A 23,079-nucleotide genomic window follows, 5' to 3' on the forward strand; every position below is an offset into this window, starting at 1 on the left:
AAAAGAATATGACGTTTTGTTTTGCTTTGTTTTGCTCTGCTTTGCTTTGTTTTTCTTTGTTTTGCTTTGCTTTCCTTTGCTCTACTCTTCTCTGCTTTTTTTTTTTTTGTTTCATTTCTCCCCCCTGCGCTGCGCAGCAGTATTCCCCTTTTTTTGTTCAAAGAACTGCAAGACAATTCGTCCTCCTCGTTCGGGCTTTCCCCGTTTGGTCGTTCCACCATTTGGCCGCCTCACCCGTTAGTATATCATTCGTATGGCCATTTCGGCTTTCGCTCTTTTTTTTTTTTTTTTTTTATTTTAACTCCCAATTTTTACCTGACTGGTCAGGCAAAAACGAGAAAAATTATCGCCTGCAAGGTGGCGGTACTTGGCTATCTCGTCATCTGCTCTTTTGCTCCTCTGCTCTTTTGCACATTTGTTCATCTGTTCATCTGTTGATTTGCCGCTTTTCGCTGCTCACCCCAACCCCAAACGGAGAGGGGCAGCAAAATGAAACCCGCGCGAAGGCGTTTGGCCAAAAGAATAACCAGGTTTTACAAAAATGTAAGCGGAAATGCCCCCCTTTTCGCCACCAATTTGCTGCTTTACCACTTCGACCGCGACTTGATAGTCACCCTTGTGCAGACATATAAGAGGCTACTGAAGAAGCAAGAACAGGAGAAGACACAATTTCATGAGGAGTACTTGCTACTTTTTAATTATATAATTTTTTCCCACGTGAATTTTGTCCTCTCTGAGTTGAGCCAAAATAGTAACCCCCACTTTGACATCGCCTATGATTTGAGCGAATGCACAAGTGGGACCACTCCCCTTTTAAGGGCAAGGAGGTTATTAACAAGAAGGGGGAAATGCAGGGCATCCAAGTTGAGAAGGCTACTCATTAGGAAGGGTACACATGGCCGTCTGGGTGACGTAGCGGTGGGAACTCCTCATTCATGTAGGCAGGGAGAACAAAATGAAACTTCCTATGAAGGTTACCAAGCAGGGGAAGGCACGGATAAACAAAGAATTCAGGAACAACTGCACAAGGAAAAGAAGCCACATGAATGGAATAGGAACATCTCTGATGAAGCCTCTCAAAAGAGGGTCAATCATTGGGGAAGCAAATCATTGGGGTGTCGCGGTGGGACCTATGGAAGGGTCCACATTAGCGACAAGGGTGAAACCAGCTGCAGCGCTCAGTACATTACGAACACGTGTCTGCACAATTGCGCCTCGAGACGATTCCCATTCTGCGCTTCCATCGAGTGCTCTGAGGCGGGTGAAAGTCAGTTCGTTGAGCAGCTCAGACGATTATATGCACACGTGCACTACTGGAGGTGTCTCATGCAGCTAAACGTGAGATGCAGGCGTAGCTGGAGAGTAAGCAAATTGGCAAGTGAAGAAAAAAACATCTATGAAGCAATCTACAAAAATGTATACTGCTTATTCAAACGTATGAACCGAATGCATTCTGAAAATATTCAAATGATAGAGACAAAAAAGCACCAGCTGTCCATAACGCATAACTTCGAAATGGAGGATCTTATAAGTGCCAGTAAGGTCACCACAGTGGATAATTCCGACAGCACGAAGCAGATTAATGACCTCGTCTTTAAGCATATAGCTGAGAAGGAGGCTCTCTGTAGGCACGCGGAGCACGAGGTGAAGGTGATGCAGCTTGTCCACTTGAAAGAGTACAAGGAGCATATCTTTTACATCTTTAACATCATACAGAGGGAGCGGAACGTGCTGTCTTTGCCTCCTCTGCCGGTAGACGAACTGGAGGAAGTAGATGCAGGCGTGGTTGACAGTTCAATACGGGTTCAGCCCAATGGGTTCTGTCCCTCCACGGAGAAAAAGGGACGACACATCTATTTTTCCTGTATAGTAAAATATTTCCACCTCTTCTACTTGTATAAGCTGATTAAAAGTAATGTAAATCTAATTAGCTACCTTCACATGTACGTTAAACACTCCGTGTGCGATACGCTGGCAGTTTCCGTAATCTTCAGCCTCGGCGAAGTGGAAGACCTTTTTCAACGCCATAGCAGGAATAATGAGGAGTTTAAGGGACGCCTCTATGGGCTGCTAAGTCAGATGCGCCGCGACCATTATGAGTGCACGGTTGGGGGGAAAAGCGCAGCAGAGAAGTGTGTAGACCATTGTTCCGACCACTGTTCTTACCACTGCGCCGACCGCTGCCCCCACCAGGAAACGAATCAAATAGCCAAATGTGGTTCACGTGAAGCCCCCCCACTGAAGGAGGCGGACAGAACGAATGGCACCCCGGCGTGGACTTCCGCCGAGTCCAAGTACTTCGACGCCAAGGGGCAGTTTAGGAGCAAACTGGGAGCCTCGGCGGAAGAGACAGCCCCCTTCAACAAAAGCTACGACAGTACGTACAGGTACTTCCAAGATGACTCCATCCCGTTTATGCTACAACATAATGCTTGTTTTGAGGAGGAGTCTCATAGACATCTGAGCAAAATAAGTCTAAGGGAGAAGCCGCTTAATGGCCTCGTCCTCTACTTGGGTGAAGATACCAACAAATTTTGCAAAGAAAATGTGTACCAAAGTATGTTAAACATCAGCATGAATAAGACGGATTTTGTTTTTCCCACGTTGAAGGAGCAGCTGGGGATGTTCCAGCAGTTTGTGAGTGGCAAGGGGGAAGTTGTGAGTGGCCAAGGACAACCCCAAAGCGGGGGAGAAACTGTACGGAGGTCCTCACGTGTGATGCCAACCCAGCTGCGATGTGGAAATATCATCATAACGAGACACACGAATTTGAAAATCGGAATGGGGAGAGGTACCTCTAAAGGAGAGAAAAAGGAAAACGTTAAAAGGGGGGAACCAAATGGAGAGGAAAAAAAACACAAAGGATCAACCAATGATAAGACAAGGATTAAAAGTCACGCAAATGATTTGTTCAGTTTGGAAACAATTAACAAGAGTAACATCCACTCGTCCATCATGCCAATATACGAGCAGCTCAAAAAAAATAGCCACTATTTTATGCATAAGGAGGGGAGAGAAGGAAAGTCGGTCCCCTCGGATTTGAAGGAAAACACAGCGTGCAAAGTTCATCAGAGCATTTTAAAAAAAAAAAAAAAAAAAAAATACACATGGATATAATTTTCCATGTTATTATCCCCAAAAATGTGAACAGCAAAAGTTTCCAAATAATTTTACTTTCCTTGTTGAAGATTTTGGACCTGTGTAGAGACTATCACGTCTCCTCGCTGACGTGCCCCCTGCCCTACGTGCACAACGTCGTTTATAAGAATAAGCGCCCCGTTGTGTATGCCTTTATGTACTCCCTCCTGTTTAGCCTTCTGAATTATATCAAATGCACGCAGTCATCTGCGAAGCAGGTGCATGTGCTGCATTTTGTCTTCCCCAATTTGGCGTTTCGCGAGGGGGGCACAACGGCGGAGGGGAGAGTGGTGAGGCAAGCGATGGGCGGAGTAGCGGTGGATACCTCGGTGGAGAAGAATAAGACGAAGAACACGACCCCCATTGAGGGCTCCGCAGTGCATCGAAGTGACCAATTGGACAGACTTCCCGAGGAGCGCATGTCAAGCATGGCCTCCTTCATTCATCGTGTTGTCACCGACATGCGGGGGAAGTACACCCTGGTTGAGAGCCTCTAACGTCAGAGGTTCTTTTGTTTGAAGGGACAAACTGGAGTGGCCAGCTGGGTGTCATGCTGCTCTACGCCACGCAGGAGAAGGTTCACAAAAAAAAGAAAAAAAAAAGAGAAAAAAGAAGGAAAAAAAAAAAAAAGCAGAAAAAACTGGCATGCTCGAGTGAACAAACCTCGATCAGATGCCCTTTCTCAGAAGGGGCTCTGCTCTACGCGCCACATCTCCTCAGATCACCGTATACGCGCTGTTAACAAAAAACTCGCTCTTGATTTCCAGCCCCATGACCGCACTTGGGTCGTAGTTTTTAAACCTGACCAACCTGGCCAGCATCTGCATTTTGAGTGCAGCCATTTCCCCTTGGTCCTGCGGGTGACCCTCCTCCGGCGAAGGGGGGGACCCCTTGCGCTTCCTCTCCACTGGGGGAGGCAAAAATATTTGATGGTAATGAAACCTGTTGGACAAAGCCTTATTTAAGTCCAGCAGAGAATTCATGATTACCAGCTTGGAGCAGACTTTCCTTACGAGCTGATTTTGATTATTTGTTTTGTGCCCCATGGAGAAGTATAGCCGGTTGACGTTGGCTTGGACCTCATCGAAAGTGTCATATTGGAAGTAGCTCCTCAGGGGGGGCATTCCCTTCGCGCGGTTGACTGGGTGGTCAGGTGCACTATCTGCTTTGTCTCCAGGTGTACTACCTTTCTTGTCTCCGGGTGCATTACCTGTATTGTCTCCAGATTCACTACCCGTTTTGTCTCCAGATCCACTACCCGTTTTGTCTCCAGATCCACTACCCGTTTTGTCTCCAGATCCACTACCCGTTTTGTCTCCAGGTTCACTACCCGTTTTGTCTCCAGATCCACTACCCGTTTTGTCTCCAGATTTACTATCTATATTGTTGTGCCGATGCTGATGAGGGCCATTCCAATGAGTGCTCTTATTCCGTTTACCCGCGTGGGGGTCTCCCAAATGGTCCTTCGATGCGTTTACCTCGTCGAGTGTGCCTTCGGGTGGGAGGTACTTCTCCTGTGTGACTTCCCCATTTGGCTCTTCACAAACTTCGATGAGGAGATCTTCACTTGGGGGGACCTGGGCGGGTGGCGGCTTCCTCGCGAGGCACACCACACTCTGGTGGAAAAACCCATAGCAGTCGCGCAGAAATTGGTCGAGTCGTTCCTCTCGCAGGAAGTGGAAGAAGGCGACGATGGAGAGAGCATCGGCAAAGATGGCCGCGTCGTACTCTGGAGAGATGTTCTTGGTTTTTTTCCTCACAAGGTATATGAGCATATCTGCTAAGGAATACAGGACATCCTTCATGCATTGCCTGACTTGAAATAATCTTTCAAATGAGAGATGTCCCTTCTTCTTGTTGAGGCTCCGGTTCGTCACGGCTAATTTACAAAATATATGACTAAAGAGCTTCTTAATAGCTTTCGTATTTTTTCTCTTAACAAGTTGGGGCGTCGGCTGCAGGGGGGTAGCGCAGTCACTAGAAGGGTAGGCGGCATGACCAGCAGGGTAGGGCGCGTGACCATCTGGATAAGCGGCGTGGCCAGCTGAGTAAGCCGTGTCACCGGCAGACTGCGCACCTCGATTCGACGCTTCACCGAACGGATCGTAATTCCCTATCGCGGAGAAGAAGGAAGCCATGCTGTCCTCGGACTTGTCCCTAAACAAGGACAAATAGGAAACAAACTTGTGCACCACTTCTCCGATGTAGAGATAAATATTCTTTCCAGAGAAAACGAAGCAGTGTTCCTGAACGAAGTTAACCATGATAAGGAAAAGTTTGAAGGAGCTAATGCCTCCTTGAAATGCATCATTCAAGTCATGTTCCGATAAAAGGATCTTAAAAAAAATGACAACATATTTGATTAGGGGGTTCTCTTTTAAAACGCTCTGAGTCTCTACAGTACTGACGATGGCACTGACTTGATTGAAGGAGAAATCGATGGAAATCTGCATTTCGGTAAAGAAACATTTAATTATTGGCACTTTGGCGTTTATGATCTGTTTGATGCTAGCATGTTGAAAAAGTTTGTTCCTTTTCATTTCGCTGTATAATTTTTTGACATTCTTCCTGTCATCGTCGACACTGTTGTAGATGCAGATGTCTATGTCTGAGTTGTACAGATCTAGATCGGTGTTGCATGATCCGAAAATGAGGACATACACTTCTGAGTATGTTGCCTTTAGGAAAATTTCCACCTGTTTGACGAGTTTTTCTCTCATGGCTATTTCGTGCCTTCTGGGCTTCATCAGGTGGGTAAAATGGATGACCTCCTTGCCGAGGGTGTAGAAGAGTTCAATGGTGGAGCTCAGCAGGTATTGCCTCTCCGCGAAGCGGGTCACTTGGTTTTTTCTCACTAGGAATGCACCCGGCGCTGACAATGACGATGACGTGGTTGGTAATGATGTCGGTGACGATGTTCGCGATGGTAATGACGATGTTCGTGATGATGACGACGTTCGTGACGATGGCGACCATACCGCTGGTCCTAATGATGGTGCTGATCGTGGGGGGGGAGCACTCGTGGAACGCTGCTTCACCCCAAGGACGGCCCTCATATTAGCGTCCATGTCCCTGATCATCATTCTGTACGTGTCCGCTGTCCGTCCTGTACAGAAGTAGATCCTCTTCAAATCATCCAGGTAGTTATTGAAATGGAGACTTCCATTCTTTTGCATGAAATCGCTTATGCTCTTTTCATGCTCTCCTTGTACCCGTCTCAGTTGCGTATCCTGGGGGCTTCTTCTTCTCTTCCCTATGCCCACCCCGTATATTCGCTTGACTTTGTGTTGTTGCCTAGACGGGACATTGTACCGATCGGGCTTGGTCCCGCCACGCTGGGGATTACCTCTGCGAGGGGCGCTTCTATACGAATCACTTCTGCAGAGCTGTTCTTCATTCTGTTCGTTGTGGACACGCTTCTCCCTCTTCTGCTGCTTCTTCCCCATCTGCTTCTTCTGCCCCATCTGCAGCATCTGCCCCATCTGCTTCTTCTGCCCCATCTGCATCTTCTGCCCCATCTGCATCTTCTGCCCCATCTGCATCTTCTGCCCCATCTGCATCTTCTTCCCCATCTGCCTCTTCTTCCCCATCTGCCCCATCTCCCACCAGGGGTGCCTCTTCCCCCCCTCGTCACCGCTGAGGCGCTCGCCCAGCGCACAGTACAGCTTCCCCTTAAGAGCGTCCATTTTGTTCGCGAATTTTCTCTTCTTGCTGAATTTCGCCTTTCCTCCCATCACCTCTCTGTCGATTCGATTTCCCTTGGTCATGTTTTCCCTGTGGGTGAGTGATCAGTTTTGTATCGGGACGGTAGCTCCACCGATGATGTGCATCGTTATCTGGGCTAACTTTGTCCGGGGGAAAAGTGCACCTTTCACTGTGGCAGTGCTGCCTGGATGCGCGAAGTTGGGATGAACTGTCTGTGGGCACGGAAGAGGGAAGTTATATATTTCCCGCAATCCGTATGCCTTCTTTTATGCCTCTATGCCTTTATGCCTCTATTCCTTTATGCCTTTATTGCCTCTATTCCTTTATGCCTTTATTGCCTCTATTCCTTTATGCCTTTATTGCCTCTATCCATTTATGCCTTTATTCGCCTTTGTTCCCTCTGGTGGCACGAGCGTGCGGGCGAATGCGCAAGATGGTCCCTACACTGGCGGCGCGAATGGTTCGCTGCCACTTGAGCGGGCCCCGGGGGGAAGTCCTCACGAAGGGGGGAAATAAAACAGACCATACAGAAGGTGAACCGAGGGGTTCGCAACGAGGAAGAAGCCGGTAAACGAACAGCCGCCAAATGAGCAACCGCTAGCCCAGGAGACGCCACAAACCCACGAGGCACCCTCTCTTCCTTAACGAACTGGGGACAAAAAAAGGAAATTCAAAGAAACGAAGCTGTGCAAAGGTTGCACTACAAGTTGATACATAAATTGTGACGGTAGCGAATGTGAATGCTATATGTGAAAAAAAAAAAAAATGCCCCCGTACAACTGGATCCCATTTGTACATTTCGTGGAAATACGCGAAATGGGCATCTACAAATGGGGAAACACGGAGATGTAAAAAAAAAAAAAATAGGAGAAAGTAATTTCCCGCAAGGCACATTTCGGGGGAATAGGAAAAAAAAAAAAAAAGAAAAAAAAAAGGCAAAAAGAAGGAAGAAGCTAAAAGCATAGCAATCCGGGGTAAGCACAACCCGGCTGCTCCAATCTAGCATTGTTCTCGTCACCACGAGGATTCCTACGCGCGTTCGGAACGTCCTTTTTGTACGTGATGAAACGTAGCACTATGGTTAGCGGTGAGGAGAACCTTCTTTCATCAGGCGAATCGTCCAGCGCGGATGCACTTCTACGAAAACAGCTGCATGTTCTCACTCTTCACGCCTGACGCATCCCCTCTGTTTAGTCGTACTCCATGCAGTCCGGCTGCACGTTAATCTCCTTGTAAATGTTTAGAAGGTGATTATACTTCATGTGCATCATCTCGATGATGCCCTTCATCGTTTCCGACGATTTGAGATCACCAAAGACAAGAGAAAAATAGTATTCTTTACAATTGGGGTACTCGTTAAAGGTCCAGTTTTTGGAAATATAATTTTTGTTTTTCCATTTGAGGAAGCATTCCATTAACTCCTTGGCACATTCGTCCACCTGGGGGTCGTTGATTGTAATCCAGTCGCTACTAATCCTTGTTGCGTTATCCTGATGGGGCATAGAGAACACCTGACCTGTGTTATCATCTTCCACTTGTTCTTCTACGAACGGTTTTTCCTTCTCTAAAGATTCGTATTCCTTTTTTAGTAGGAGGAAATCGTCAAGTGTATTTTGCATGTCCAGTTCGTTCGCAGGGTTGCAGTCTGCTTGGTCGCCACCCTCCTCGTCGCCCTGCTCATTTTTTTTTTTTTTTTGATCTTTTTTTTTTTTTTTTCTTTTTTTTTTTTTTTTTTTTTGCAGCTAGCCATTTCGTAGTTTTCATTTTGTGCATTTTGGCTAGTTCGTTCATAAAAATGGATTTTGTTGTGAACAAGGCCTTCTTTCTGGGAACATTTACTTTTTGTTTCTTTTCCGTTTTTCCCTGCAACCCCCTTTTTGTTGATTTTCCCCGTGCAGTGGCCCCCGGTGAGGTCCGCCATGGAGCTGCTGCGCTTTAGGTAGGGGTAGAACTTTTTGTTTTCCGTCTCCGCGAACTGGGAGACTTCCTGGGCGTACTTCTTCTCGAGTGTGCTGCGGCGGCGGCCATGTTTGGATGATCCCCGCTTGGTCGAACCAGGTTTGTTCCCATAGCGTTCGTTCCCGTGGCGTCCGTTCCCGTCCCGTTTGTTCTCACCCCGTTTGTCTGCTTCACGGTTTCGCCCTTTAGCTTCTCCCCCTTCACCGCTTCCCCCTTCCCGCTTTGCTCCCCCCCCCAGCACCCGGGCCACGTACCTAGCGTAGCTCCTCTCGTAGCACTTGATGGAGGCGATATACTTCAGATCGGCGAAGCGGATCAGGGGGCGGATCTCAATGTTCGTCAGCTTGTAGAGCCACATGAAAAAAATTTTAATTTCGTTAGTTAGCTGCTTATAAAGGGGGATGTTTTTTTTTTTTTTCTCCTTCTTTCGTTTCTTTCGCAGCCCCTTCTTGTTAAGTAGGTAACTCAAGTTTACCAGCGACACACACACTTGTCTGCTTTTAATCCTTTTAATTCGACGGAGCAAGTACTTGAGCCCTTGGATGAGTCTACTCCTCAGCTTGCTTAAGTAGTTATAGTAAAACACGAGATGCTCATCGGTCGAGTTAGTCCTTGTCCCGATGATGTAATTCTTTTTGTTCTTCCTCTGTGTGTCACTGTTCTTCCTGCTTGCTCCCTTTGTTCCACTTATCGAGATCTTCCTCCCTGTGCCTCCATTGTGTGCGCCACTGCCATCTCCATCCCCCACCTCTTCGTCGTCTTTTTTTATATAAATTTTGATTTCCTCCCCCTGCAGCACATATGGCGTGCAGTATTGAATCGGAATGTCTTCCCACCTCAGCTCGTTCAGCTTTTTTATTTTTTTTTTAATTTTTCTCTTTATCTTACTTTTCGCACCTTCGAATTTGTCTTTATCCTTCCGCTCGCCGTCGGCGGCTGTGAGCCCCACTACCTCCGCGCGCTTTCGCTTTTTGCTGCTCGGGGGGGACGAGCTTTCCGCGGGGGTAGTGGTGATAGCGGTGGTCGCGGAGGTGGTCGCTGACTCTGGAGCCTCGTCGTTGGAGGGGTCTGTTTTAGCTCCGCTAACGGCTGCTCCCTCCATTGCCGCCCCCCCCTTTGCCGCTCCCCGCTTCGCCCTGAGCCTGTCCAGGTAGGCGCGCTTCCCGTTGTGGAAGCTCCTTATGTATCCCTTCAGCCTGTCCGTTCGGTCCAAATCCGAGTCGTAGTAGTACCGGGGGATCTTCTTCTTGATGACGGAGCAGACGCCGATGAGGGTGCGCCTGACGTACTGGTAGAGGAGGGCCTTCTGCCTAATATAGTTAGACGCGGTGATGAATCGGTCCTCCTCCTCTGCGATGACGAGGCTCCTGGCCTGTCGCTTGAGGAGCTTCAGCTCGTTTTTCTTTTTCTTCTCGGCCGCTTCGCTGTGCGGCAGCGGGCGCCTCCTGCAGTCACCAAGGTTGCCGTCATTAGCACTGCCAGCGGTGTCAGCGGGGTTGGCGTGGTTAGCGGCGTCACACAAATTATCCAGCTTAGCCACCTCAAAGGAGTGCAGCGCACCCCCCCCGCGTGGAGGCGGCGTAGGTGAGAAGCAGAAGTCGTCCCTAAAATTGGTAAAATGAAACAACTCCTTCTGCATCTTGTCCTTACAGATATTGAAATTTAAAATCTCATAAATAGCCATAGAAAGAGTAGAAGATTTGTACTTCAAAAAAATATTGTCGATGCTAGCGATCCGAAGTAGAATCTCCCCCTCTGTAGCATTATAATCATTTTTTAATTTCAAAAAATTGATGTTCTCATTTGCTTTTAGGAGACTGTCTAGTAGGCTATATGGTGTAGGAATAGAGAGATCGTAATTTAACTTTTTTAAGATACAGATTTCTACTTCGAGAGCGAAGTTTTTATTAACACTATGAGCGGAGAAGGTTGAATCGAGATACTGTGTTGCTGAGTAGTAGTCTGGGGAAGCATCTTTTATCAGTTCGTTGTTTCTAGAATATACTTTGCGAAGACCTTCCAGATGACTCTTACAGTAAGTCTTAGCGATTAGATCGATGGAGATGAGTCTATAATTATAGTATTTCTGAGAAATAAAGAGACATATGATAGCAATGAAGTGATAAATCAAATCACAGGAATCTTTTAGCTCTTTATATAGAATATTATACTTCCCTTTTAGCTGTTCTTTAAAAACGAAGTCACTGTAGACCTTTGGGTAGAATTCTTTCAACAACTGGATCATGACATCTGAGAATTGCTTCTCCTCCGTGACGATGTCATTAATTATACTTTCAATGATTTCATTCTTCGAGTTGAATCTGCTTATGTACAGATCGAATATGAGATTGGTGAAATGCAGGACACACGTCTCGCTTGTCGTTTTTAAGTTAGCAAATGTACGAGACAGACATAATTTCACCTTCTGTCTCAGATGCTGGAAATTCTCATCATTATATCGATCTAAATAATTGCCTATGAAATGATTATCTGCTTGTTCTGCACATTGGAGGAAGGATGATTTGGCGTACGTATTGTACAGCGAGTAGTCAACACACTTCTTCGTTCGGATTCCCCTGTTCACTAGAATGCTGCTGTGTCTCTCCATCACCGCCACCTCGAGGTCTACATTTTCGTCTTCATTCCCCTGGGCGGCGGCTCCGTTTCGACTATCATTACTATTGGCGGTGACGCTGTGGCTGCTACTATCGCTGTCATTATCACTTCCCGGCCCGCTACCACTATCGATGCCATCCCCCCCCAACGCTATGTCCCGATTTGTCTGCAGCATATTGTCCAGGCACTCCTGTGGTAGCTCCTCGCTCAAAATGGACCCTCGCTGGATATCCACTTTGTTCTTCTTTCTCCCCCCTCCCTTGGCAGATACATCCTTCTGCAGATGCTCTCCTCCCAAGGGGGACAAATTCTCCTCATCCACGGGCTTACAATTCGGTAATTTTTTACGAATGATATCCCCTTCGCGAACATCAGACGCGGCCGTTACGTCGCTTCCGTTGTCCCTTTGGTTGTCCCTTTGGTTGTCCATTTGGATATCGCATCGTTCGACTGCTCCTTTCCCATTTGCGGTTCCTCCCCCGGATAACTCCACCTCCATGCGGTACGCGCCCCATACGTTGGAGGGATAGGTGAAACCACTGGACCGGTCGGGGAAGACACTGGACGGGTAGGCGTACCCCTTCGGCAGGTGTATGCACCTCTTCCGTCTGTTCCCCATCCAGTGCACTGCTCCGCATGGGAAGTTTTCCCCGATGAGTGAATCCTCATCGCTGGAGCTCTCATCAAAGCAGGGCTTCCTAGCGGGCGTGCCCCTCGCGAGTTCAGACGCCTCTTCTATAGCACCCTCTACAGGGGATGCCGCACTGAGATTGGGCTCATCCAAGGAGCTATCATCAAAGGGGGGGGTTGGCGTCATGGATACTCCACGGATTGGATTAACATTACGTAAATGATCCGTCTGAGTATAATTACTCGGAATGACAACATGGTCCTTTCCCTCACCATAGGTGGGTACGAATCCGTTTGGTGAGTCCCCTCCGACTAGTGAACTCTCCTCCGCTCTGTCTTCCCCGTTTTGTGTGAAAAAGTGCGATAGTTTTTTTTTCTTTTTATGAGGATGTTCGTTAAGGGGGCTACGATGTGGATCGCTCCAAGTGGGGGTATGCCTCTTTTTATTTTCTTCCCTGTGGTAAGTAGTGCCTCTTCTTACGACATGAGTCTGTTCCGAGGGGCATCCCATATTATGCCCTTCTCTATGGTGCGTAACAGGTGGCGGTGCACAGCCCACACCATCGGAGGGCTTCAGCGAATTGGTTAATCGATTTAACACGTTGGAATGATTTCCATTCCTTAAGATGAATTCCCCCCGGTACACCTCATCGCAGAGCTGATTGCTCCCCCCTGTGGATGGACTAGCCTCATGGTTGGCGTCCTCTCTGGTGTGCCTTATCCTATCGGCTTCCTCTTCCAGGGGAGCAAAGGATCCCTCATTGGTGTATTCACCTGCGTAGTTTGTGTCATAGCAACAGTTCGATCTCTTCATCTGGAACGCCCTCTTCTTGCAGTAATAACCATTTGGTAGGTTCTTCTTATCGATTTGCATGGCAACCACTGCGGCGGGACACTTCATTGTGTTCCTTTCATTGGTGCAACTCTCCCGGATGGCAACCACTGTGTTTTCTTCTTCACATAGCTTTATTTCATGTCCGTGTTTTTGTTCACTAATATTTTTGTATGTGTGATTCAGTTTACTCCCCTGTTGGGTTGGCCTCTTCTGCGGGTTCGCCCCGTCGTCGTCTCTCTGCTTCTCCTTCTTCTCCTTCCCTTGCTGCCTTTTTGCCATTCGGTTTGGTGGTTTTCCGTGGCAATGCTTAACTGTGTACGTGTTTTTGTGGCTGCCAGCGAAACGGTAATCGGCGTGTGCTACTTCGTTCATTTTGGTGGAAGCATACTTACCGCACCAGTTACGCGTCTCACGGGCCTCCTCGTCCGCGTTATCTCCCCCGCCTTCGCTACTTGTCGGTGCACTTCCCCACCCAGTGGGGGGGAAATAAAAGAGATGCGCACCTCTCTTGACGACCCACATCTTGCACATCTGGTGCTCTGAGTTGTAAAATTTGTTTTCACACTGAAGTGGCTCCGCTGCCACTTTATTTTCATTTTTGGCTGTGTAGTGGGAGGGGATTTCATAGCCGCGGAATGGGACAGGGGTGTTCCGATGGGCAGTGAGCCTATTCTTATCACAGTGCTTCGTGTTGATTAACACATTGGGGGAGATGTGCTGGATTTCCTCCTTCCCCGTGATGAGGCACAACGCTGGGCGAGTGGTGCACCCCGACATGCGATGACTCAGCGGGTGGTACTTCTCCTGTTTGCGATTTCGCGGCCCTTTATCCAGGCGCAGTGATCCCTCCTCCTCGTCAGTGAGAAGAAGACAGATGTTGTGTGGGTTCATACAGCAATCGCTGCATCTGCTAAGAGTGTTATCGATTCGATTAACCGCTTCTGTCTTGTAAGCGCTTAGAACAAATGGGTGAAGCAGCAAATTCAGGCAGATGCAGTAATCTTCCCCTTCATCATTCCTTCTGAGTAAATCAAAAAGGGTTCGCGTAAAGGAAGTGCAAATTGGACCTGTGTCTTTGCTACCACCGTCTGCGTCGCACCGATGAAAAGGAACATCCCATGATGACGGAACTCCCACTAGTTGCAGCGAACGAAATGGAAATTCACTTTTTTCTCTCGAGTCTATCCCTGCATCATTTGACTGTATGTTTATCCTAATTGCACTCATTCCAAGGAGGCAACTTCGTCTCTCAACACAGAAGGAAGCTTCTTTTGTACTTTGCTTTGAAAGCCGTGATGAACATGGACAAGCGAATTGTACAATATATCTAGTCACGGTTATTTTTCGTTTTATTCTGCCTCGCCGATTGCTGCGATTGCTGCGGTTGCCGTGGTTTCTGCGATCGTCGAGGGGGGTTCCCTCTGGTCGTGGCTTGTCCTGGCAGGGCTCTGCCCTCTTCACCTGCGCTGTGGGGACGGCAGTCGGGATGGCACAGATGGTTGGGAAGGTAACGAGGTCCACCCCTTGCAACGCTTCTAATCCCTCTTGTGCTTCCCGTACCTGCTGTGCTTCTAGTCCTTCCACTTGTTGCCCTTCTGACTTCTCCCCCGCTGCCACCGCCGCCAGGCCACGACGCGATGCCTCCCTGCCAGGAGGATGGCACACGCCTGCGCGGTGTGTGGCGCAAAGAATAACATACGCCTTAGAGAGATGCGACTTACCAGCGCTAAAATGGCTTCTTCTTTTTCCTTTTCTTTTTCTTATTTTTTCCTTTTTCCTTTTGTCCGTTTTGTTAATTTGTTTTTCCCTCACAAGATGCATACCTTCGTACGGCTTGTCACCTGCCCCACTACTGCTCCGACTAGTCATGCGCCGCTCATAGTGAAAAAAGGGAAGCACATCATCATCATCATGGTGGCGGTGCAAAACTTCCAATGGCGAAATGATGCGCACCGACAGGGAGAGCGTCATCTGGCCCCTCGATATTTTGGCGAGGATGCAGAAAGTGCTATCCCCCCCGCGCCACCTCCTAATGAGCAAGGTGTATGGGTGTTTTTTCCACCTCCTAATGAGGCAGCTGTATGGATGTTTTTTCCACGTCCTAATGTGGCAGCTGTATGGATGTTTTTTCCATCTCATGATCGCACACCTCCTTCCCCCCAGCGCAGTACTTGTCGCAGAATCGGCACTACCAATGCGATTGTTTGCGCTTCTCTTCACTTGGGCTTCACACTCACGAGGTGAAAAAACCAACCTGGTGGCTTCTCTGTCAAAATGGGAAGTGCCCTTTCGAAGCGAGTATACCACACAGGGCCTGCTCCATCCTGTTTCATATGCCCCGTAAAATTCAACCGCGTTTTTGTCGCCACCTACTTCGCATGTTTGGTCATTTGATTCTCTCAGAGTAGTTCGTGCTACTTCGCCGTCGCATTGGTCGGAGTAAAGGACTTTCCTTTGGCTCCATTTGATGGGAAAATATTTTTTTCTCTTTTTCCACACTAGTCTTCTGTTCTTGTGTACACATCTTTTTGGTACCTTTAGCATCCACTTTCGCCTGATCACAATTTGCTTCTTCTCAGTCATTTCCGCCTTCGTGGCAGCTTCACACAGGTAGTGCGTCTCTAAAGAAGCGCCATCCCTTTCAACACTGCTATGGGTCATGATGGGGAGACAATCCCCTTCCGGTTTGCCATTCGAATCGTCGTGTAGCATCTCTCCGGTGGTCATCAATTCATGAGGTAACTGCACACAGCGTGGGGGCATCTCCATGCCGTGTCTGGGGTTGCATGCCCTTGCGCTGTTTTGCCGCCTCGTTCTTTTGCAGCCCCCCGTTTTAGTTCCGTTCGGTTTGTTCGTCTCTTGTTTCCCTTCCTGCTTCACTCATATGAGTGGAGAGCCCCTCGGGGGTAGTCCCCTCCAAGTGGGAAGGAGGACCTTTAACACCCCTTTGTCTATCCGTATGCGTGTTGCTTGAGACGCTTTCGCTTATCTCCAGGGGAAGAGTGCTGCCCTGCACATGAGGATAGTCCCGTTTGTGTGCACGCAGTAAGAGAGCTACGTGTCCACACCTTTGGCGCACACAGAAAGAAGGGGAACCACGCTTTCGTTTACCCCTGCGTGGAGGTAGACCTCAAATAGAGCCACGTTGGCCTAAGCGTAAAGGACGATGTGTCCGCCTAGTCAAGTGGGCCAAGTGTGCGAAGTGCGCCGTGAATGTCCCAACAATTTTGTAAGAACAACGCAAAAGGGGAAGAAAGCAATGAGAGAGAAAAAAAAATAAATAATAAAATAAATAAACACAGTGCCTTAGAGGATCCCCAATCGAATGATGCATCATCAAGTTGGGGTGCACCTCGAAAAAAATTAATTCACATTCGCTGGGGAGTATCCAAAAAAGAAAAAAAAAAAAAGTGAAGAGGTGAGAAGTGAAGAGGTGAGAAGTGAAGAGGTGAGAAGTGAAGAGGTGAGAAGTGAAGAGGAGAAAAGTGAAGAGCAGAGAAGAGAAGTGAAGAGAAGGAGAACGCGGTAGAAGACCACACGTAGACACCACATCTTCTACTCACGTGATAGTTATCCACATTCCCGTAAACATAAGGAGGATCCAATTAAACCTTTTACTTAATTATGCACCTGCTTGGTGGACATTTTCGTGGCGCTTTATTTTCCCGGTTTATGTGCGCCCTTATTAATCTTCCCCCCTCCATCGCTAGGAGGGCCAACGAGTTAAAAAGACACGAAGGCGTTTTCCGCACACTGAGGAGGGGCGCAGAAATTGCCTCTATCTTTAAAGAAGGGGGGAAAAAAATATATCTATATATTTATTCGTATATTTATGCATATATCTCTTAGTATATTTACGTATGCACTCACGTACGCACTTGCTTGTGCCCGCCTGACTCCCCTTCCGAGACATCCAAATCGACTTTGTGATTTTTTGGATAAACATGGCCTGAGCACTTTTGGGGATGTCCCCAATTGTGCACGCATAAAAAATGTCACGCCTCGCCCCCGAGGTGGACTCTTCACGTGGAAACATCCCCTTAGGCATGTCCTTCATGCGGCAGTTTTTTACTCCTTTATGAAGCTGTGGCATGTCGTTGCAACACCGGAAAAACGACACGTTGGCGAAGAGGCCATCATTTTCATTCCCCGCGCGGGGTTTGAACATTTCCAAAAGGTGTCAACAAGTGAAAAAAATGAATCCTCACCTATGGAGTCCCACCACAGGTGTTTTGTTTCAATTTCAGGAGAACTGACCGTTTTACACCGTTACGGCTACGGTTGCGCTGCGGTTGCGGTTACGTTATTGGAAGGAACATACATCTCCCCTTTGGTAGCAATTTCACCATTTTGCTTTTTCCTTTCCGCCAGTATTATTTCCCTACAGCGGAAATGACCAAGGTTGGGGAGATGGCCCCTGGACTTTTATCGACGGGCCGGTTGGTACCACTGTTTGAGCAAAGCGTAGACCGACTCTGCAACTGTCCCACGGATTCTCCACACGATCGTGTGCATAAAGTTATCTTCCTGTGGGGGAGACTACTGAACTGGACCTACACCTATCAGGCGCACCCTTGTGCGAAGTCCTCTCGGAAAAAAGGACAAACGGGCAGAGACATGCACATGCGTACATACGTACAGACGTACGTGTGTGTGTCCAGATGGGTATATATGTGTATACCTAAGTGATATCCCCACTGGGGCGCCTTCAAATCACCTAGTCGGTTGGAACCACTTTGATTCTCCACGCCGTTCGGGGGACATACCCAACCACAGCGCCGTCCAGTTGGCGGAAATGGGATATTCCCATAGCCAGGCATCTTTATAATGCAGAGTTCCCGCCTCAAAAAAAAAGGCAGAGTATAGATAGTTTTAACAAAATGACCCATTTGGGCGCAAACGGAAATGTACAGATAAGTGGGTTTCACTTGTGTAAAGCTAATTTCATATATTGCACACAAAAATCGTCTTTGCGAAAAAAAAAAAAAAAAAAAATATTGCTGTTCAGGTAAAAAATACGTAATTTTTTTGCCATTTTGGAAATAACGTATCAACTGTTCATAATATTTTTTTTTTTTTTTTTTTTTTCAATAAAATCACCTGAACTGGTCATACGAAAATGCACATTGTTGGAAGTTTCCCACTTGTTTTACTTTTTCTCCAGACTCTGTTACCTCGCGCGTGACCGCCTGGCAGTTTTGCAGCTTCGCAATTTTTCCCTTTTCCTGTTTTGCCATTTCGCAATATCGCAATTTTGCACTTTTCCCGTTTGACCATTTTGCCGTTAGACCACTTTGCGTTTTGCCGACTACCCGCTCGCGCGACGCATACGTACGGATACCTTTCCATGTTGCCACAAAGACAGGTTTCCATTGGTGAAGCGTGCAGTCACCACGTAACTAGCGCAGGTGAGCGTTAAAAATCTGCATTTCAACGGCCCATTCGATGTTCCCCCGTTTAAAGTGACGCGTTCTCTACGAAGAGTTCACAATTTGGGGCTGCACCTCTGAATATATTTGTGAGCTTCTCCGCGACAGAAGGGTGTACTGATGCGGATGGGCAGCATGAGTAAATGTATATTTACATGCATGCCATTTGCCCCTGCGAGTAAGGGATACCGCGTATTGTGCTAACTCAAAAGGTTTGGGACTTCCGCCAAAGGGACGCATTTAAACATACGGCCCAGGGATAAAACAAGCAGACGAGCAAAGGAAAAAAAAACAACAGCCGAAGCGACAGAATTGAAAGCGGGATGCCAAGCCGAAGAGCAATAAGTGATCGGTTCCAGGGTTCAGGGTTCATCTTTACTTACTCGGGAAAACGCGAGAGACATGAATCAGGTCTCGGCGAAGTCCAAGTTGAAGACAACTGAGTTCATTGGGGGGGAAAACAGGGGTGTGAGATTTATGAATAGGGCTAAGGGCCACCTGAACGCAGTCAGTAAAAATGTGGCGCAGGTGTCCAATGCGGCGAACTCGCAGTTTACGCGCAAAACGTCTTTTGGGAAGAACTCGCACTTGAAAGCGCGGACGAACAACTCACTGCTTAAACAACCGGCGAAGAGCAGCCTCAAAAGCAATCAGAGGAGCTCACTGAGGGTTGCCCACGTCGAGTTCGCCAAGTACAGCCATAAAAAGGGTCATCAAAATAGTGACGATAACGGCGATGGTTACGATGACGACAAGGCTGGTGCAAATGATGGCCTAAATTATCACGTCCATGATGATGTGCATGATGATGGCGGCAGGGAGGCGACATCCGGGGGGAGACTGGTGCCCCCACCGAACGCCGGTAACGCGACAAACGCAGGGGGGCGGAAGAGCTACCTGAACAAGTTCGACGTACGGAACCACAGAAGAGACAAGTACGGGGAAAGCGGGAGAGCCACCGCCATCGGCAGTGGAAACAACCATGCAAACAATCAAGCCAACAATAACCACGGGAACAACCACAACAGCGGTAATCCTAAGATGGGACAGTCCAGGATGCTCAGCCAGCCCCACCACTACGAGCGGGAGGAAGCTGGGTCGGGCGAAAACGAATGGGGGCGCAGGGCGGAAGACGCCATCTACTCTTACAGCTCGCCCATGAAGAGAAAATACGACGCCATGGAGAGAAAATACGACCCCGTGGAGAACCTACACAGGGGAGCTGCTGACAGGGGGGCTGCCTCCAGGGGGGGCAAGGGAAGTGATAGCGATAGCAACAGTGGGGGCGACATTAGAGGGGACCCTCACAGCGAGCGTCAGCACGAGAATGAAAGACGAAGGAGGGACACCAACACACAGAGTAAACGATACGCCTCAAGAGGTCCCCCCCATGACAGTGGAAATTCACACTATGGTAATAACGTAGGTGCCATAAATATATCAAGTGGAACGAATGAAAAGGTCAGTGCTTATGGCAGCATGATGTTGTATTCGAATGAGAAACTTCTAGGTAGCAACAACACGGGGCTTGGTCCTCCCCCAAGCCGGAACAACAGTGGGTTGCACGCCATCAACCAGGAGGACGGTCTGCTGAGTAGGTCTTACCAGCCGCTGAGCACAACAGGTAGGAACGCAGCGGGGAATGCAAGCGGCGCGGCGAACATGGCCTGTGGGGACCAGGACGAGGATAACGTGAGGACCACTCCGTTAGAGAGAAGCTACGCGAAATTCGATCGACTGAGGAGGGGCGAACCGATGCTTGCCGTTCCGGCGCACAGGTACCAGCAGGAGTCGCAGCAGTTGGAGCAGTCGAAACAGTCGGAGCAGTCAAAGCAATCGCACCAATCGGAGAAGTCGAAGCAGTCACAGCACCTGAATAACTCGCTCTACTACCTGAGCAGGAACCCCGCGAGACCGCACAGGCGGAGCAGACACACCAGTTATATAACGGACACGAATAGCGAAAAGATGGCGAATCATACGATGGGAATCCATAACGATTTATTTAACTCGTGTACGTTCGATAGATTGAGTGAGGACAATTTTAATTCCTCTACGAAGAAGAGGACAGATGGGAGGTTGGACAACCAGGTGGGTGCCATGGACGGGGGAGGCGGCGAGGGTTCGGAGGATCGCGGAATGGATCGTGGCATAGACCGTGCAGCGAGTGCGAATAGGAACGCCGCATCGAACAGCTCCCATAAATTCTCACGGCTGCTGAGGAACGATGCCATGGCGAGCCACCAGCGGGTGGGGGGACTGAGCAGCGACAAGGGGGGGTGGAAAAGCAGCCATCTGGAGTCAAACAACATGGAGTTGCGTAACATGTCCGCATCGGTGCAGTACTCAGAGGGACGCCCATTCGTTATGGGATCCACTAGTGCCATTTTCCCTATTAGCAGCACATTGAAAGGAGCTCCCCCGAGGGAGATACCAAACGGAAGGGGAGCGACTACTCTACCCTCTTTCAGCAGACTTGATAGTAAGGAAGGGGACAGTGAAGACGATTACTATCGAAGCGTCGTGCACAACATCACAAATTGTAACAGTGAAGAAAATGACATGAACGATTTATACACCAATGTAGTAAATCTGAATACTTATGTCTCCAACTGGGAGAAAGAAAATCAACACTTGAGCGAAATTTCCAAGACGAATAACAGCATCAGTGATACAATTAGAACTATTAAGCAGATCGTATTGACAAGAAAGAAAGTTATCCAGGATAAGAGAAATGTGATCAATGAGGAGTATGAAGTGATTTCTCAGAAACTGAAAGAATGTGAATCCATTTTCTGTGATTCTAATGATGGTACCAAAGGAGAAAAAAAATTAAAAGTTTTCTACGAGATTGATGAGAAGAAGAATACCCTCAAGGGGAAATATGAGATGAAGAAAATGTTATTGAAAAAGGCCGAATATAAAATTGAGAAACTACAAGAATACACAGATGCGGTGAAGTTGAAGACGCTAGCCATTTCGGAGAGGTATAAGAAGACCTTTCTACTTATTGAGGAACTGTTTCGATTGAAGATTATCAAAGACACGGAGAATGAAGTGCAAGTCTGTCTCATTCCTAAGAATACCAAGACGAACATGTGGCACAGGCTGCAGCTGGACAAGAGGGAGATGACGTCCGATGCCTGTGATTATTTGTGGAGCCAGATAGAGTCCTTCGTGGATAAAGAGGCTCTCAACAGTTATTTCTAACGGGGGGGTTTGGTAGCGCGCCCTCCAAGCCTTGACCTATGTCGCATTATCATGGCAGCACTTTTTTCGTTCCTCCGCGTGGATGTGCATTTAGGGAGCGCTGCTGCGGGGTTGTCTCTCTTCTCTTCTATTTTTTTGCCTTTCTTTCCTTTCTCTTCTATTTTTTTGCCTTTCTTTCCCTTCTCTTCTCTTCTTTTTTTTTCCCAAATTGGCATTACACCGTGGCCAGCCCCGCCGACCCGTGCATGTAGGTATGTGTGCAACGCATGCCACGCGTCTGTTTTTTTTTTTTATTTTCTTATTTTCTCCTTTTTTGTGTTAAACAGCCATTTCAAATTCGTTTTTTAATCAGTCATCGTTATGAGTAGTTAGGCGGTGGCCATGCAGACAAAACAAGACAAAAAAAGAAATAAAATGAAATAAAAAAATGGGTCGGAAAAATGGGCCTGCAGAATGGGCGGAAAAACGCGCGGCCGAATGGGCGGCAAAGTTGCACAAAAAAAGAAACAAACATGTGTGGTAGGTACACGTCTGTGTGGCCAGCTTGGGAAGAATCCCCCTAAACTGCCCCTTTTCCAACTTGGCTCTTCCAAACGATGGCAAAAAAATTAGCTAAGTCCACTGCTCAATAGGAAGTCATTCAGCTTAACCAAGTGGGGGCCATCCTCGACGTACAAATCTCCGTTTATGAATTTTATGAGCACTTCTTTGTCGTTAAGGAGGTACAGACTGCCTCTTACTTTTCTTATCTGAAATGGGATGTTGGTTTCTTTCAAGCTGTGGCTGAATTCGCAGAGGGCCACGTACACTGGGTCGTCCTCAACAGCGCCGGTAGCGGCGAGCGGCGTGCCCAGGGGGAGTGACACCGCCGAGGCTGAGTCATCCTTGACGCCCATCATCAGGTGGCTCTCCCCTTCGAGTAGCATAGCATCGAGTGCGTTGTTTTTTTCCGCCCTGCTGGTATAATCCAACATGTGGTTCCCCGCATCGAGGTAGTCATCACTGTAGTGCATAAGGCTACCCGCCGACCTCCTCCTTCCCCTTCCGCCACTCGAATGGAGATCCTTCAAATCGTCACTCAATTCGATAACTTCATCCGTCTGCGAAATGCTGCTGTTCTTTATGGAGTTTTTTTTTTTCCATTTGCTTTCTTGCAGCTTCTTTATCTCTTGGTCCTTCCTATACGTCTTGGCCTTCAATTCAATTATCTTCTTTTCCAGTGTGTTATTTTCTAGTGTAGACTTCTGCAGGAGGAGAGTGGTATTGAGTAACTTCTCATTCCTGTGGATATGTTTGCTGAGCAGCTTCCTCAAATGGTCCTCATTTTTCTTCAGAATTTTAATCTCGTTATTATTTTCGTAGATTAGTAGCTTGGACTCGTAGTCGAGTAGCCTGTCCTGGAGCTTCTCCACCTCGCACGACTTCTTCAGCACTTCGTCCTTGAGCAGGTTTAGCTGCGTGGAGGAGAGTCACAAGAATAGAAAAAAAATATATACACATATATATGTGTGCGTAATGATCCATAAGGAGAGGCGAACAGGGGGACTTGTATGTGGT

The 23,079-nt window shown here is 47.9% G+C and overlaps 5 protein-coding genes across 5 annotated transcripts in view; 2 read left to right on the forward strand and 3 right to left on the reverse strand.

The window, feature by feature from the left end:
- Positions 1-489: 489 nt before the first annotated feature.
- C922_00817 (hypothetical protein) lies at positions 490-3,635 on the forward strand (the record flags this gene model as incomplete). Its single annotated transcript, XM_008816429.1, has 2 exons — positions 490-3,063; positions 3,189-3,635. 2 exons carry the CDS (start codon positions 490-492, stop codon positions 3,633-3,635), a joined length of 3,021 nt encoding a protein of 1,006 aa, XP_008814651.1.
- A 219-nt stretch (positions 3,636-3,854) lies between these two features.
- Positions 3,855-6,905, reverse strand: C922_00818 (hypothetical protein; the record flags this gene model as incomplete). Its single annotated transcript, XM_008816430.1, has 3 exons — positions 3,855-5,960; positions 6,016-6,136; positions 6,229-6,905. 3 exons carry the CDS (start codon positions 6,903-6,905, stop codon positions 3,855-3,857), a joined length of 2,904 nt encoding a protein of 967 aa, XP_008814652.1.
- A 1,128-nt stretch (positions 6,906-8,033) lies between these two features.
- C922_00819 (hypothetical protein) lies at positions 8,034-15,595 on the reverse strand (the record flags this gene model as incomplete). The annotated part of the gene is made up of 2 exons (XM_008816431.1): positions 8,034-8,516; positions 8,657-15,595. The coding sequence occupies 2 exons, from the start codon at positions 15,593-15,595 to the stop codon at positions 8,034-8,036; spliced, it is 7,422 nt and encodes a 2,473-aa protein (XP_008814653.1).
- Positions 15,596-18,714: 3,119 nt separating this feature from the next.
- On the forward strand, positions 18,715-21,522 carry C922_00820 (hypothetical protein; the record flags this gene model as incomplete). The annotated part of the gene is made up of 1 exon (XM_008816432.1): positions 18,715-21,522. The coding sequence occupies one exon, from the start codon at positions 18,715-18,717 to the stop codon at positions 21,520-21,522; it is 2,808 nt and encodes a 935-aa protein (XP_008814654.1).
- A 608-nt stretch (positions 21,523-22,130) lies between these two features.
- C922_00821 (hypothetical protein) overlaps positions 22,131-23,079 on the reverse strand; it is a gene marked incomplete at both ends in the record, with an annotated part of 2,948 nt that continues 1,999 nt past the window's right edge. Inside the window, one exon of the mRNA XM_008816433.1 lies at positions 22,131-22,954. Coding sequence (XP_008814655.1) covers positions 22,131-22,954 — 824 coding nt within the window. The remainder of the gene's footprint in view (positions 22,955-23,079) is intronic.

The sequence above is a fragment of the Plasmodium inui genome (genome assembly GCF_000524495.1).
Source record: "Plasmodium inui San Antonio 1 unplaced genomic scaffold supercont1.2, whole genome shotgun sequence".
Taxonomy (NCBI): domain Eukaryota; phylum Apicomplexa; class Aconoidasida; order Haemosporida; family Plasmodiidae; genus Plasmodium; species Plasmodium inui.